At 37.1% G+C, this 12,970-nt stretch overlaps 1 protein-coding gene across 3 annotated transcripts in view; it reads right to left on the reverse strand.

The window, feature by feature from the left end:
• Positions 1-12,970, reverse strand: part of LOC100019694 (sodium-coupled monocarboxylate transporter 1-like) — a 135,196-nt gene that overhangs the window by 35,047 nt on the left and 87,179 nt on the right. For all 3 annotated transcript variants that reach the window (XM_056798697.1, XM_016425740.2, XM_007503281.3), the window contains 3 exons: positions 11,405-11,534; positions 9,596-9,681; positions 7,223-7,335 (listed from right to left, as the gene is read on the reverse strand). In XM_056798697.1, the coding sequence (XP_056654675.1) occupies positions 7,223-7,335; positions 9,596-9,681; positions 11,405-11,534 (329 nt within the window). The remainder of the gene's footprint in view (positions 1-7,222; positions 7,336-9,595; positions 9,682-11,404; positions 11,535-12,970) is intronic.

The following is a 12,970-nucleotide window of genomic DNA, read 5'->3' on the forward strand; positions in this document are numbered from 1 at the left end:
TTTGTCATAATAAATTAGGGTTTAAGTAAACACAGCTGAGAAATTTTTTATTGGCCTGTTCATGTTCAGCACCCTGTTCCCAAATGCTTTTCAAGAGAAGATGGAGTCACATAAATTTCACAAAGGTGTCGGGTTCTCAGGGAGACTAGAGTAACTTCTGTGACTAAATTTCCAGAGTAAGATCACAGAGTCCTCAATAAAGTGCTCAGGGGTTCTGCTCATAATGGAACGTATTTCCTGAAATTTCAAAGTCTTTGATCATAAGAATGTCTCCTTTCTCCTTATCTATGAGATGAATTTTTGCAACAAGATCATAATAGTAAGAAAAAGTACAAAAAAAGAAGCTCTTGACTTCTTCAGTTTTATGCACTTTGTTATGGAGGATTTCTGATATTCTTTTAGAGAAGGATTCATACAAGCAAACCATTTTGTGCCATGAAATTCTGTATCTTATTTCAGCATGCTTACATTCTCTTTTAAAACTTAGAGGAAAGTAGGGGCTATAAAAGTACACATCAGATTTTTTTTTTCTACTCTTAACATTGCAAATCTTGCTGACATTAAGTTCCAAGTAGCCATATGAATATAGCCTGGAGGTACTACTGAATATCTGGAATGAAGTTAGATATCTAACTAACTAACTAACTAACTAATTAACTAACTAACTAACTAACTAACTAACTAACTATATATATATATATATATCATCATTCTCTACACTATTCTTTATCTAATCTTTAAATTGGCTGTGAAAAAGCTCACTGTTGGCACATATAGGTGGCACCAGGCCTGGAGTGAAGAGGACTTTGATTCAAATGTAGCCTTAGATACTTCCTGGCTGTGTGATCCTAGATAAATCACTTAATCCCATTTGCCTGGCCCTTGCCCACCTTTCTCCTTCTTCTTTCCCAGAGTTGTTACTAGGACAGAGAATAAGAGGTTTGTTTCTTTTGTTAAATTCACTATGCTCTTTGCTGAAATTTCTTCATTGATCCCATTCATTATAGAAACAATTATTTCCTACAAGGAAAGGAAAGACCTAAAAATCTTCTTACCTTCTGTGGGAATTTTGCAACTGGTAACAGATGCAAAGCAGCTGTTGATACCTTAAGAACTGAAGGTATGACCTTCCCCAATCAAAAGAAATTTCTTCTTGAGCAACATCTTGTAATTCTTCTATTTCATAAGTGTCCTTTATCATTATCAGCAGCTGCATAAGCAGAAAGTCCTGGCTTTAGTACTTTGAATGTTTCATGAGTCATCACGGAAGTTTCTCTTGCAGTTTAGGTGAGCTTCAAAACATATATTCCAAGCATCAAACATAATTACATAGAAAACTGTATGAATAATTGTCACAGATTTCTGGTGGTCCTGTAACAAATTCTCAATCCCACAGGAGTCTTTGTAGGCTGAAGATTCTTTAGATGGCCAAGAAGCAACACCATTTTATATATGCAACAAAAATAAAGACATACCAAATACTGGTTGCTGCTCAAGAAGAAATTCCTTTTAATTTGTGCAGTGTTATGTCTTTCCTTCTTAAGCAGCAAATGGTTTTTGTTTGCTGTAAGGCATCTCCTTTCCTTGTGGGGAATAACATTGCAAAACTTCACCATTTGATGATAAGACATTCTGGCCATGAGATTCTCCATTCTTCAACAGATCGGCCTTCTGCCAACACACCATTTTATCACAGGGTCTGACAGGACCTGTCAGACTTGGATCATTCTGGTACCTCTTCTCTTCAAAAGTTGAAGATCAGCTTCATACCATGAAAGTGACAGCAACCAAGGACTTAAGTTCATTTAGATTAAGTTATCAGAGAGTTTCTCATGAGTGCCCTTGTACCCAACACAGATTTTTCTTGGTTAACTACATTTCTTACCACCATGTGTAAAAATCAGAACTATCCTGCCACATTATGACTTAGCATCTTCCTTTTTGCAAACTTATTGATGGGAAAATGCAATACAGTTTGAGAGCTTACAGGCTCTATGTCCTGGAAACACTATCTTAAGGGAACATAATATCCCATCACCATCAGTTCTGACCACCAGAAGCCATAGCACCTATGGACATCAGGAAAGCTAAGTCAGTGACAATAACTATTTTGTCAAGTGCAACTTGTCCATACTTTCCAATCTTGTGATTTTTATCAATAACTTACCAGAGATCTTCAGTAGAAATTCTTCCTATCAAATTGTGGTATATGTTGGTGATGGAATACTATTGTTCTCAAAGGAATAATAAAGTGGAGGAATTCCATGGAGACTGGAACAACCTCCAGAAAGTGATGCAGAGCGAAAGGAGCAGAACCAGGAGAACATTGTACACAGAGACTGACACATTGTGGTACAAGAGAACGTAATGGACTTCTCTATTAGTGGCGGTGTAATGTCCCTGAACAATCTGCAGGGATCTAGGAGAAAAAACACTATCCTCAAGCAGAGAAGACTGTGGGAGTAAAAACACCAAGGAAAAGCAACTGCTTGACTACAGAGGTTGAGGGGACATGATCGAGGAGAGACGCTAAATGAGCGCCCTAATGCAAATACCAACAACAAGGAAATGGGTTCAGAGCAAGGACACATGTGATACCCAGATGAATTGCGCGTTGGCTAGGAGAGAGGTTGCTGGGGGGAGAAGGGGGGAGGAAAAGAAAATGATCTGTTTCCAATGAATAATGTATGAAAATAACCAAATAAAATAATGTTTAAAAAAATAAAAATAAAATGATACCAGTAAAAAAAAAGAAAAAGAAAAATTCTTCCTATCTTCCTCTAGTTCTTGTACTATTCTGTCTATGTTAGCATAGCATTCAATATGCCTATCAGTGTCCCCTTAATTCTAGCTCTCTGTATGGTTGAATTTCTCTTTGTCTCTTTTGTTGTCTGTGGTCCAGGCCTATCATTTTACCAGCAGAGGATAGCCTTTAGGGTAGACATTTTTGAACAACAAAAAGGTCAAATAACTTGCCAGTGTTCACATTGCCAATATTATTATGGCAGATATTATACTTTAACCAAAGCCTTTTCAGCTTCATGGCTTGTTTATATGTGTCCTCTGTCAAGTAATTGTTATATAATATTTCTTACATGTTAATCACTTTTGGCAATATACTACAGTCTACTTGTAACGAACATACATCATTCCACTGTCCTTTTGGCCATCTTAGGCTGATTCTTATAACATGGTATTGCATTATTCAAAACACTACAGCAACATGGGGACAATTTAGGTGTTAAAGGTGTAAGGGTTAAAATTAAGGGTTTGATTAAAATATATGATTCAAAGTATTATTTCTCAAAATGAAAGTGACCTTTAATAGCTTTTATTTTCAAAACAGATGGAAATAGTGAAAGTAAAGAAATACAAAAGGGTAGAGAAAAAATTAAACTATTCAGCCAGGACTTCTTGACCTTCAACCAAAATGAAACTCTCTCCAGAAGACAGGAAGGGAAAACCAGCTATCCACTCACCCAAGTTCCCTTTAAGAGGCAGGTCAAGACAATGACTGGAACTGAAGATGATTCTTGAGGCCGACTTTCTTACTTGACCCAACCATCTTCTTGAAGCTGACTTCCTTCTTGGAGTGGACTTCCTTCTCTAGACCCAGAAATTCTGTGCCTTTTATAGTCATTTCTTGTCTCTTCCCCTTTTCTCAGGGACCAATCACAGCTTCCAAATTGTCTAGCACTGCCCAGGGTATTCACAATTTCCTGACTGAACAGTTTCTGAGGGTGTGAAGTCTTACAAGTTTCTGACTGAGTTTCTGAGGATGTGAACTCTAGTGGGAACTCTTAAAAGAATTCACAAGTTTCTTAGAGCTCTTCAAGTATTTTGCTGGATTCTCACCTAGCACTAAGTAGGGTGTGAATTCACTAAGTGGTTTGCAAGCTTCTCCACCTAGTTCAAGCCTTGTGTTGATTCAATCAAAAGGTAGACAAAGGAGAGTTAATTCTGTCTTCACAATCTAGTGAGGTACTTAAGTTAGTGTTATCTCAGGATAGACAATAGAATAAATAATTCTCTTTCACAATAGAAATAGCTTTTACAATATGGAACAGCTTGAGGTTATTGAAAGTAGTCCATTGTTTTCCCAAAACAATCTAATCTCTACTAGGTTTATCTATTTGCAGTGTCTTCCCAATGTGGGTTAACTCAAGGATCATCACAACTAGTAGTATGTCCTAAGATATAGATGTGTGTATACTATATATTTACATGTGTATTTATAGCTATGCACAAACACACATATATGTATATATATATATGCTAATAAAATGCTAATGTAATAATATTTAATAATTAGTAACATAATACTTGAGGCATTTAGGTAGCACAGTGGATAAGATCCTGGACCTGGAGTCAGAAAGATCCATTTTGGCCACAAACATTTACTAGTAGTATGACTGGGAAAGTCACTTAACCCTGTTTGCCTCAGTCCCTCACCTGTAAAAATGAATTGGAGAAAGAAATGACTAACCACTCTGGTATCTTTGCCCAAGTGAGACCACAAAGAGTCAGATATAACTGAAAACACCTAAACAATAACCAAAACATATGATACTTATATATTTATTCTATACACAGTCCTAGGCCACCATATTTTAGGGAACACTGAGAAGAGAGTTATAAGTATCCCAGGCCTTAATGAAATCTGTGCATTATCATCTACAAACAGGATCATATACCTTCTTTTAATTAGTCCTTATGCGAGGCATTCTCCATTGCAAATGGTTAATCTGGAAAATGAGCTGGAGAAGGAAATGGCAAATCATTCCAGTATCTTTGCTAAGAAAACCCCAAATTGGTTTATGACAAGGAAGATACAACTGAATATCTCCAAGAGTTATGATTCTATGGATAACAATATGATGATTTCATTATATAACAAATAATTCTAACCTGCCTCAAATGGAAAAACTAGATATAATGTTGAATCGATCTCTATCTTTAACTTGTTATAACTACCCCTTAGTGATAAAATTGTTCAGTAATGGAAATGAAAACAAAATACAACAGAATAGCAAAAATAAAATATGGCCTCAATCTTAAGAAATATCTTTAATTCATGAGAGGGTTTGGGGGTAAAGTATGACAAAATTAAATGACCAATATACTCTCAATTTTGGAATGACTAAGCAAAATAATACTTGTGTGGCATCTGGAGACAGTTTGGGGTCTGGGCCATTATTCTCCAGAAAGAGTTATGTCTCTTCTCTGGGCCCCATTTCCCTCCTCTTGAATGAGAACAAATTGGAGTAGATGCCCTGCAAACTCCCCTCCAGGGCCAACACCTTGGTAGCCATCATCAGCATCATTAATCTATGTATCTTTAAGTTTTGCTAAGTTCTTAACATATCTGATCATAGATGATTCTTACAATTATGTAAAGAAATTCTCATTACTAATAACAACAGAGACTACATTCTGTTAATCTCCTATGATGAATGAAGAAATACACTCAAAGAAGTTCAGACCCCAACACTGCTCAATGTAAGGAATTGTCAGAGATTCAAGAGGAATCCCAAGTCTTAGAGGTTAAAAAAATTCATGGGAAGAAAGGGGGCTCCATTTTGCCCAAAGTGTAATCATTTGCATTATATTTCCTCTATAGCCCTCATGCAACAGTTGGGCTGGAGGGATAAAAGGGAAAGCAGTCCAAAATTATATCTCTTCTCTCTGTATAAGAGGACATAAACTATTAAATATCTCTCCTTTTCCTCTTCAATATAGTTTGCTCTTTTGACAAAATATTTAAATAAAACAGTTTGTTGTGAGGGAACTTTCAAGTGTTGAGATACAAATACAACTCATGTATATGTATTAACTTATTTTCCCTTTTAAAAATTTGTTCAGGGGGTATTAATTCTGTTCACCAATTTTTATGCAGCTCATCTTAAACTTTCTATATAGAATGATATGAATAAATGAAATACACTAATGAGATGTCATATAACAATGTCATATGTGACTTCCTCCTAGTTTGGGAACACTTTGTGAGGACAACACCCTCCAGATCAGAGAGCAAGATTTATTTTTATTTTTTTTTAATGTGGATCTTTGAGATTTCCTGACTGATATGAGAATGGAAATTCATTTCATCAATTCTGATCGCTGGTCCCAGATCATAATTCATACCAGTCACCTCCAACATCTCTACATATCACCATTTGCCCTACTAATGTGAATTCCTTTCATTCCCTCAAGTTTTCCAACTCTTGCTCTGAAAAATATGCCATGAAGCCAATATGACTGGAAAGGATGATATCACGGACAGCTCTCTGGCCTCAGATGCTGTCTTTGTGACTTTCTAGACCAAAATTCTCTCCCCTGGTCACCACCCCTACATGTACACTTTTCCTCATTGGACTTGAAGCTACTTGAGAACAGGTGCTGTCTGACCTTTGCTATTTTATCTGATCTACTAAATGTAAGCTTAAAGATGAATATATATAATAACTCAAAATATCATATTTCGTAGGCTTTATTAATAATAACTAAAATATAAAAAGCTAGAGTAAAAAGGGAGCTGACTCAGCTGCAGTTGTGAGAGTAGAGAAAGTGGGCAGTTACAGAAACTTTTATACAAACAATGTAAGCAAGCAACTTGGAGACTAAAAGGAAAGGGATGCTGGGTAATGAAAAAGAATTCTGGGAGATGGAGTCCAAGGGTTCAAGATTTCTAATTGCACATCTTTTTATTTGGCACAGAGTAGGTACTTAGTCAATGTCTTTTCAGTCAATCAGTCCTCACTGTGCCCTTATTGAAGCCATAACGTGAATTTACCCCTCAACAGTCCTTTTTAGAATCTCATTAGGATACAGGCCTCACAGAACAAGTAGCATTCTATTGAATATGAAAGGTCCTAGGTTCCTGAGAGACCTGAATATTGTGTAATCAAAGACATCTCAAAGATGTATTGTATTTTTACATATTCTAATTACATACTAGGATAATCTGAAATCACCATTAAACCAAATCAATGAAATAAAGGAATAATTACTATGTAATAATCAGAAACACCAATTAAACTTAGACAAATCAAGGTGCCCAGTGATGAAGTGGTTTGACTTTTGTCCAAAAAAGGGTCTTCTTTTCCTGAAAATTTACTGCTGAAAGTGAGCTGCCTCTCTAGGGATAGAAAATGTCCATTATCTCTAACCATAGTCTCAATGAAATAATATGAGGAATATAAAGTGTTTGGTTTACACTTACATATTACTTTGGAAATTAAAGAAAGAGTTCTTTCTGAAGGATTATTTAACAAAGGTTTGATGAAATCTTCTATCGTTACCAGAGCTAACGAATTGATGCTGGAGGATATAGTGCTGCAGACACAAAAAACAAACAAACAACATGTGGTTAAGACCTCAACTGAAATCACAGAGAATTAATGATTAGAAAAGGAGAAAATGACACCAAGAAATCACCACCCTCAATGCATTTCATCAAATAGCTAATAAACTGTTATTGATGTCCTATTGATGTCCTATCTCATAGGAATAGGGACAGGACCTGTGATTTCAGTGGTATAGGAAACTCCTAGATGAATTAATGCCTTCTATCAGTACAGATCAACATCTTTTCTACCACATAGTCTTAGAGAGTTACCTAAAGAGTGATTTATCCATTGTCCCAGAGATATGGTGTAAGAATATGTATGTACATGTATATGCATGTACATATGTACATCTACACACATAAACGCACACAGAGTGGTACCTTGACACAGGAGTTTAATTTATTCTATGGCCAAGCTTGTAATTCAATTTGCTCATGTGTCAAATCAAATTTCCCCCTTTAAATTTATGGAAATACAATTAATCTGTTTTGGCCCCAAAAAAACCTTTCCATGGAACTTTGTTTCTTCCTACCTTTCAGAACATTTAAATAATGTGTGAAACAAGCAACTGTCTTTACACAGCTCCAATGCAGGACCTGTTGCAACTTTTTCTGGATGTGTCTTTTCAATGAACTGTTTAATTTTCCCCCCCAAATCCTCAACATTACCTTCATCTCCTGTGTACTGATTACCTCTTCCACCTCAGGCTCCTCCCCACTAATTTCCTGCAAAACCTGGGTATGCTGATGCTGCTGTAACTCCTTCAGTTGCTCCATCATCAGTGACTCGCTGTGCTTCTCCAAGAGGTTGTCAACAAGCAAAAGCAATTCAATACAGATGCCCACATGGCCAGATAAACACTGAACTAAACAAGACAGCCTCGTGTAACTTGTGAAACCGACATAGGCTATCTAGTGAAAGGTGGTGGAAGCTCGTGATTCAAATATTTGCTAGCGACTTAAAGCAAAAAATCCCCATCGTGACGTCTCGTGTCTCAAATTGCATGTGATCTAAGGTGCTCGTGTATCAAGGCACCGACGTACATGCATACACGTGTACACTTTGGTGGCTAAACAGAGACTTGGAATGTGGAGAGACCTGAAGCAGGTCAACCCACCAACTGCAATTGCAATAATGCAGATGTGAGGTGCTGAGGGTCTGCACCAGCCTGGTGGCATTCGGAAAAGCAAATATTCACTGGGCTCTGCGTAAATGATAAAAATTATAACACTAGCTAAATTAATTTATAAATGTAATGTTATGCCAACCAAGCAGTCAATGGCTTACATTCTAGAACAAGACAAACTTACAAAAGGATTCATGTGAACTTATAAAATAGAAATAATAGTGCTTTGAGTGACAGGGTGCGGAAGGAATGGAGACAGTGAATGCAGACGCTGCTTATTCAAGAAGCCTGGAATGATGGAAGATCGAATGAGGGGGATTCGGGTTAAAGAGATTTCAGGGGCAAGTGGGAGTGTTCATTGGCTTGTTTCTTTATTAGCTCGGGGGACACTGGGAAGAAAAGACTGGAAAAGACAAGACTGACTCCTGGTGAAGAGGAGAGCCTCAAAGGCGGAATCCAAGGGGGGAGGCAGCCAGCGTTCTCCCTTTCCTTCCTTTCCCTCACACATGGTGCCTCTCCATTCCCTTCTCCTTTCTCCCTCTTGGTGATCTTGTCCATTCCTTTACCTTTAACTGTCCCCTCTCTGAGGACTCCCATAATTCCATTCAATCTGCAAGCCCAGCCTGTCAATGCCAGGACCACTGGGCTAAACTGAAGGACAGAAGTAAAGATCATCTGACCTGACCCCACTCCTAGAGAAGAGGAAATTGTGGCCCAGAGAATTTAATTAAAGGCACCAGTTGCTGTAATGGCAAAAGTCTTGCCTTTGAGCCTGTGAGATCAATAAGAAATCAGTTATCCTCTCTGAGGCTATGTTTCTACATCTGTAAAATAGGCAATGGGCATACTTATAATACTGACCAGATGAAATTATTGTGGGAAAAGTAATTTGCAAACCCTAAAATGTGATATAAATGAGAGTTACTATTGCCCATGGATACATAGTAAGGAGGAGAGTCAGTATTTCTAAGATCTCATTCAAATCTGAAAATGTTATGATTCTAGTTATATTGAATAGAATAAATTAGACAAATATAACTATAATCTGAACAACTGCCAGAATTTTACCTGAATGGCATTTGAAGGTTCCTCTCATACTATACAAAAATGTCATTCCTACCTCAATGATCCACTATAAGCAGCTGCCACAAAAAGACCAAGAGATCCTCGAAAGTCTAGAATTTCCACAGCTAGATATATCATGAGCTAGAAAATAAAAGGACAAAATTAATTGTTTTTAAATACCATATAGTCAGAGCTACAAGTATTACTACCTGACTGCCCTTTCTCAATCTATTCTGCTAATTCACCAACCTAACAAGCTTTTGTCTGTCTTAACGGAGAGGAAGAAGAAAGATCCCCCAAGGCTCTCTGCTCTCTTTCCTCACATGGTGACCTTGTCAGCTGCAGGGCTTTGTCATCTCTACACAGATGATGTGAACATCCTACTCCCTAGCCTTGGCCTCTCTAAGCCTCAAAGTCCCAAACTCAACGTGTCTCAGGCAGAACCTTTTCCTCCCAAACTCACCCCCTTCTTATTTCTGTCAAAGGTGCCACCATCCTTTTAGTCTCATGGGAAAAGCTGAAATCTTGGTAATATTCTTGACTCTTCAGCTCTCCCTCCTTCCTCCTCTACTTGGCTTAGAAGCCCTCCTCTGCAAGTGCACAGCTCCCATCCTACTTCAGGGCCACATTACCTCCTGCCCAGATTCCTGCATGGCTTCCTCATTGCTCTCTCTGCCTCAAGCCTCTCCCCATTCCAGTCTCTCCTACATATGGCCCTTTAAGTGATTTTCTTTAAGCAAACGTCTAACTCGGTGACTCCTCTTCTTAACCAGCTGCAGGAGTTCCCTATTGCCAAAGTCCTACACTGCCTAGCCCCAACCCATGTTGCCAGCCTTATTCTCCTGTGCTCTGCTCTCCAGTCAAACTCATCTTCCTCATATAATACACTCTCTCCAGTCTTTTTCTTGCTTGTCTCCCATGCCCAGAATGCACTGCCTCCTCATTTCTACCTCAGAGAGCCCCCTTCTCTTCCTTGAAGTTGCAATTCAAACCTCATCTTTGGGATTAAGCCTTTCCAAATCCCCCACCTGTCCCTCCCTCCCAAACTACTTTATACTTAACTATTCTATATGTATTTGTTGTTGTGGCAGCCAGAGGACATAATGGAGAGGCTATCTCAAAACAACAACAACCTATCACAATGGCTAAAGTGAGGAAAACAAGTTCAGATACAGCCTCAGACACTTTGTGTGGGACCTTGGGCAAGTCACTTAAAAAATGTTTGCCTCACTTTCCTCATCTGTAAAATGAGCTATAGAAGGAAATGACAAACCATTCCACAATATTTGCTGAGAAAACCCTAAATGGAATCAGAGTCAGATCTGACTGAGCAACAAAAACATATATTTGTTATTTACTTTCTATTTATGATGTGTATATTTATGAAAGTACTTGTTTCCATTAGATCATGAGATCACGGGGAGTAGGAATTGTTTTATTCCTTATACCTGTATCCCCCACACCTAGGGCAGTGCATAAAATAGATGCTTAATTAAAATTTGTTGAATGAATTCTTAACTTACTTGGTGTCCAAAACTTGATTTTAATATTTCCTAGATATATTCTTTCATTGTGGCCAAACACTAGGGATCCTAGAAATATTCATTTTTCCACGGCCTATTTCCTGAATATAAAATGAATGAAATCAAGATAGATTGTGAAACAAGAAATAATAAAAATTCATTCAGTTCATGTAAATCCAAAACCATTTTCTTTCCCCCTAAAACCAACATTAATGTACCAATGACATTTTCAATTTGGGGATTTTTTTCTTCTTTCTTACAATTGATACTTGTTTCTCAATGCATCATATTGTTCGTCACTGAATGATTTGACAATAGAATTGTAAGTTGTAATACTGAACCTCATTTGATTCTTGAATTCTTTCTGATAGCAAAGGATCACAGCCACGAAATGTGGTGTACATTGCCAATCCACAGAACACTGTACATGACACAATTGTCCAGAGCCACAGAAGATTTATATAAAGAGCCCTAAAGATACAAGGAAAAAGTAAAAACAATTACTATATAAGTGAAGGAAATACATCACTTTTCATTGAAAAAAATTGTAATTGATCATTAATATTATATTAAGTCTATATACCACCTCATACAGCTGTCAAATTCAATTCCTTGTTCTTTGCAGTTTACTTTTCCCCCATTTTATCCCATAACCCACTGTTATATTTGGCATGCATTTCATTCATATTTTCAAACAGCAGCTTTTAGTTTTAATAACGAATTATAAAGTAGTTTTTTCATGTTAAGATATTTTTCTCTAATTTTCAAGATTTACCTATATAATCTTAATGCTTTAAGAATGTCTACTAATTATATCTAAGGCCAATAAACTTGAGTCTGTACAATCAAACATTTTTAACTAGAGAGTATAAACTTATATGCTTTGGTTGGTGGTATTTTCTTTGAATTTTGTTAACATAACAGATGTTTATTCTCTTATATGGTCTTGTCTTCCTGGGTCCCCTTATTCTGGGACCCAATTAGAGCTTAATAGTGGACCTACCAAAAGGGATTCAAATCTAAGATATCAGAACTCAAGTTAATAAATCCCTCAGTTTAAAGGCCTAAGACTAAGTTCCAAAAGTTAACCCAACAGAGTCAAGCATTCTATTACTTCAACATACCCAAGATGTGTATGCTAAATTCCAGGGCATCCATCCTTCATTCCATTTTGCTATCACTAATAGCCACCTTCTTAAGCAATTCCACACAGGTTTATATTTGGTATATAATTTCAATCCAGCAGGGAACAAGCAGAAAAATGTAAAATTATTTTATATTCTAATGAATAAATCAACCTATCACTGAAATTCTCTACCTAGAACTTTGATTTGAGAAGAAAATCTAGTCCAATCATCTCTGTTTCCTCCCTATAGACTTGGCCATTATTACATCCTCCCAACCATTGCTTTTCAGCTTCATCAATATGGCTTCTAGCCCACCTCCCTCTTCCATTCCATTCCATCCCACAATGACCATGGAGATGCAACCTGTAGCCACAGATATTGAAGACCAAGAAAACAAAATGTTTTCTACCAAAGTCCTCCACACTGTAAAGCATTTTAATATGATAAATTGATAGCATTGACATTGGAAATCACTTCAAGGAAGCAAGACTACTATCTGCTTTGTTAATATTCCCCAGAGACCATGGGATCTTTCGATTTGACTTGAAACTCATGCCATCCACATTTGTCTTTCCCATTAGAATATGAAGCAGAGGTCAAGGTGGTATAGAAAGAACATAGACCTATATCATTTTTAGCAAATTACCTTTTAAAAATCTGTGAGATAATGTCTCAAATTAAATTCTGGAATAGCATGTCCCACAAAAAGACCAGGTGAAGAAATTTTTCAGCACATAACAACTGATAAGGAGGGCATTTAGCACATCAGAGTAGAGCAAA

Source organism: Monodelphis domestica, chromosome 5 (genome assembly GCF_027887165.1).
Source record: "Monodelphis domestica isolate mMonDom1 chromosome 5, mMonDom1.pri, whole genome shotgun sequence".
Lineage (NCBI taxonomy): Eukaryota > Metazoa > Chordata > Mammalia > Didelphimorphia > Didelphidae > Monodelphis > Monodelphis domestica.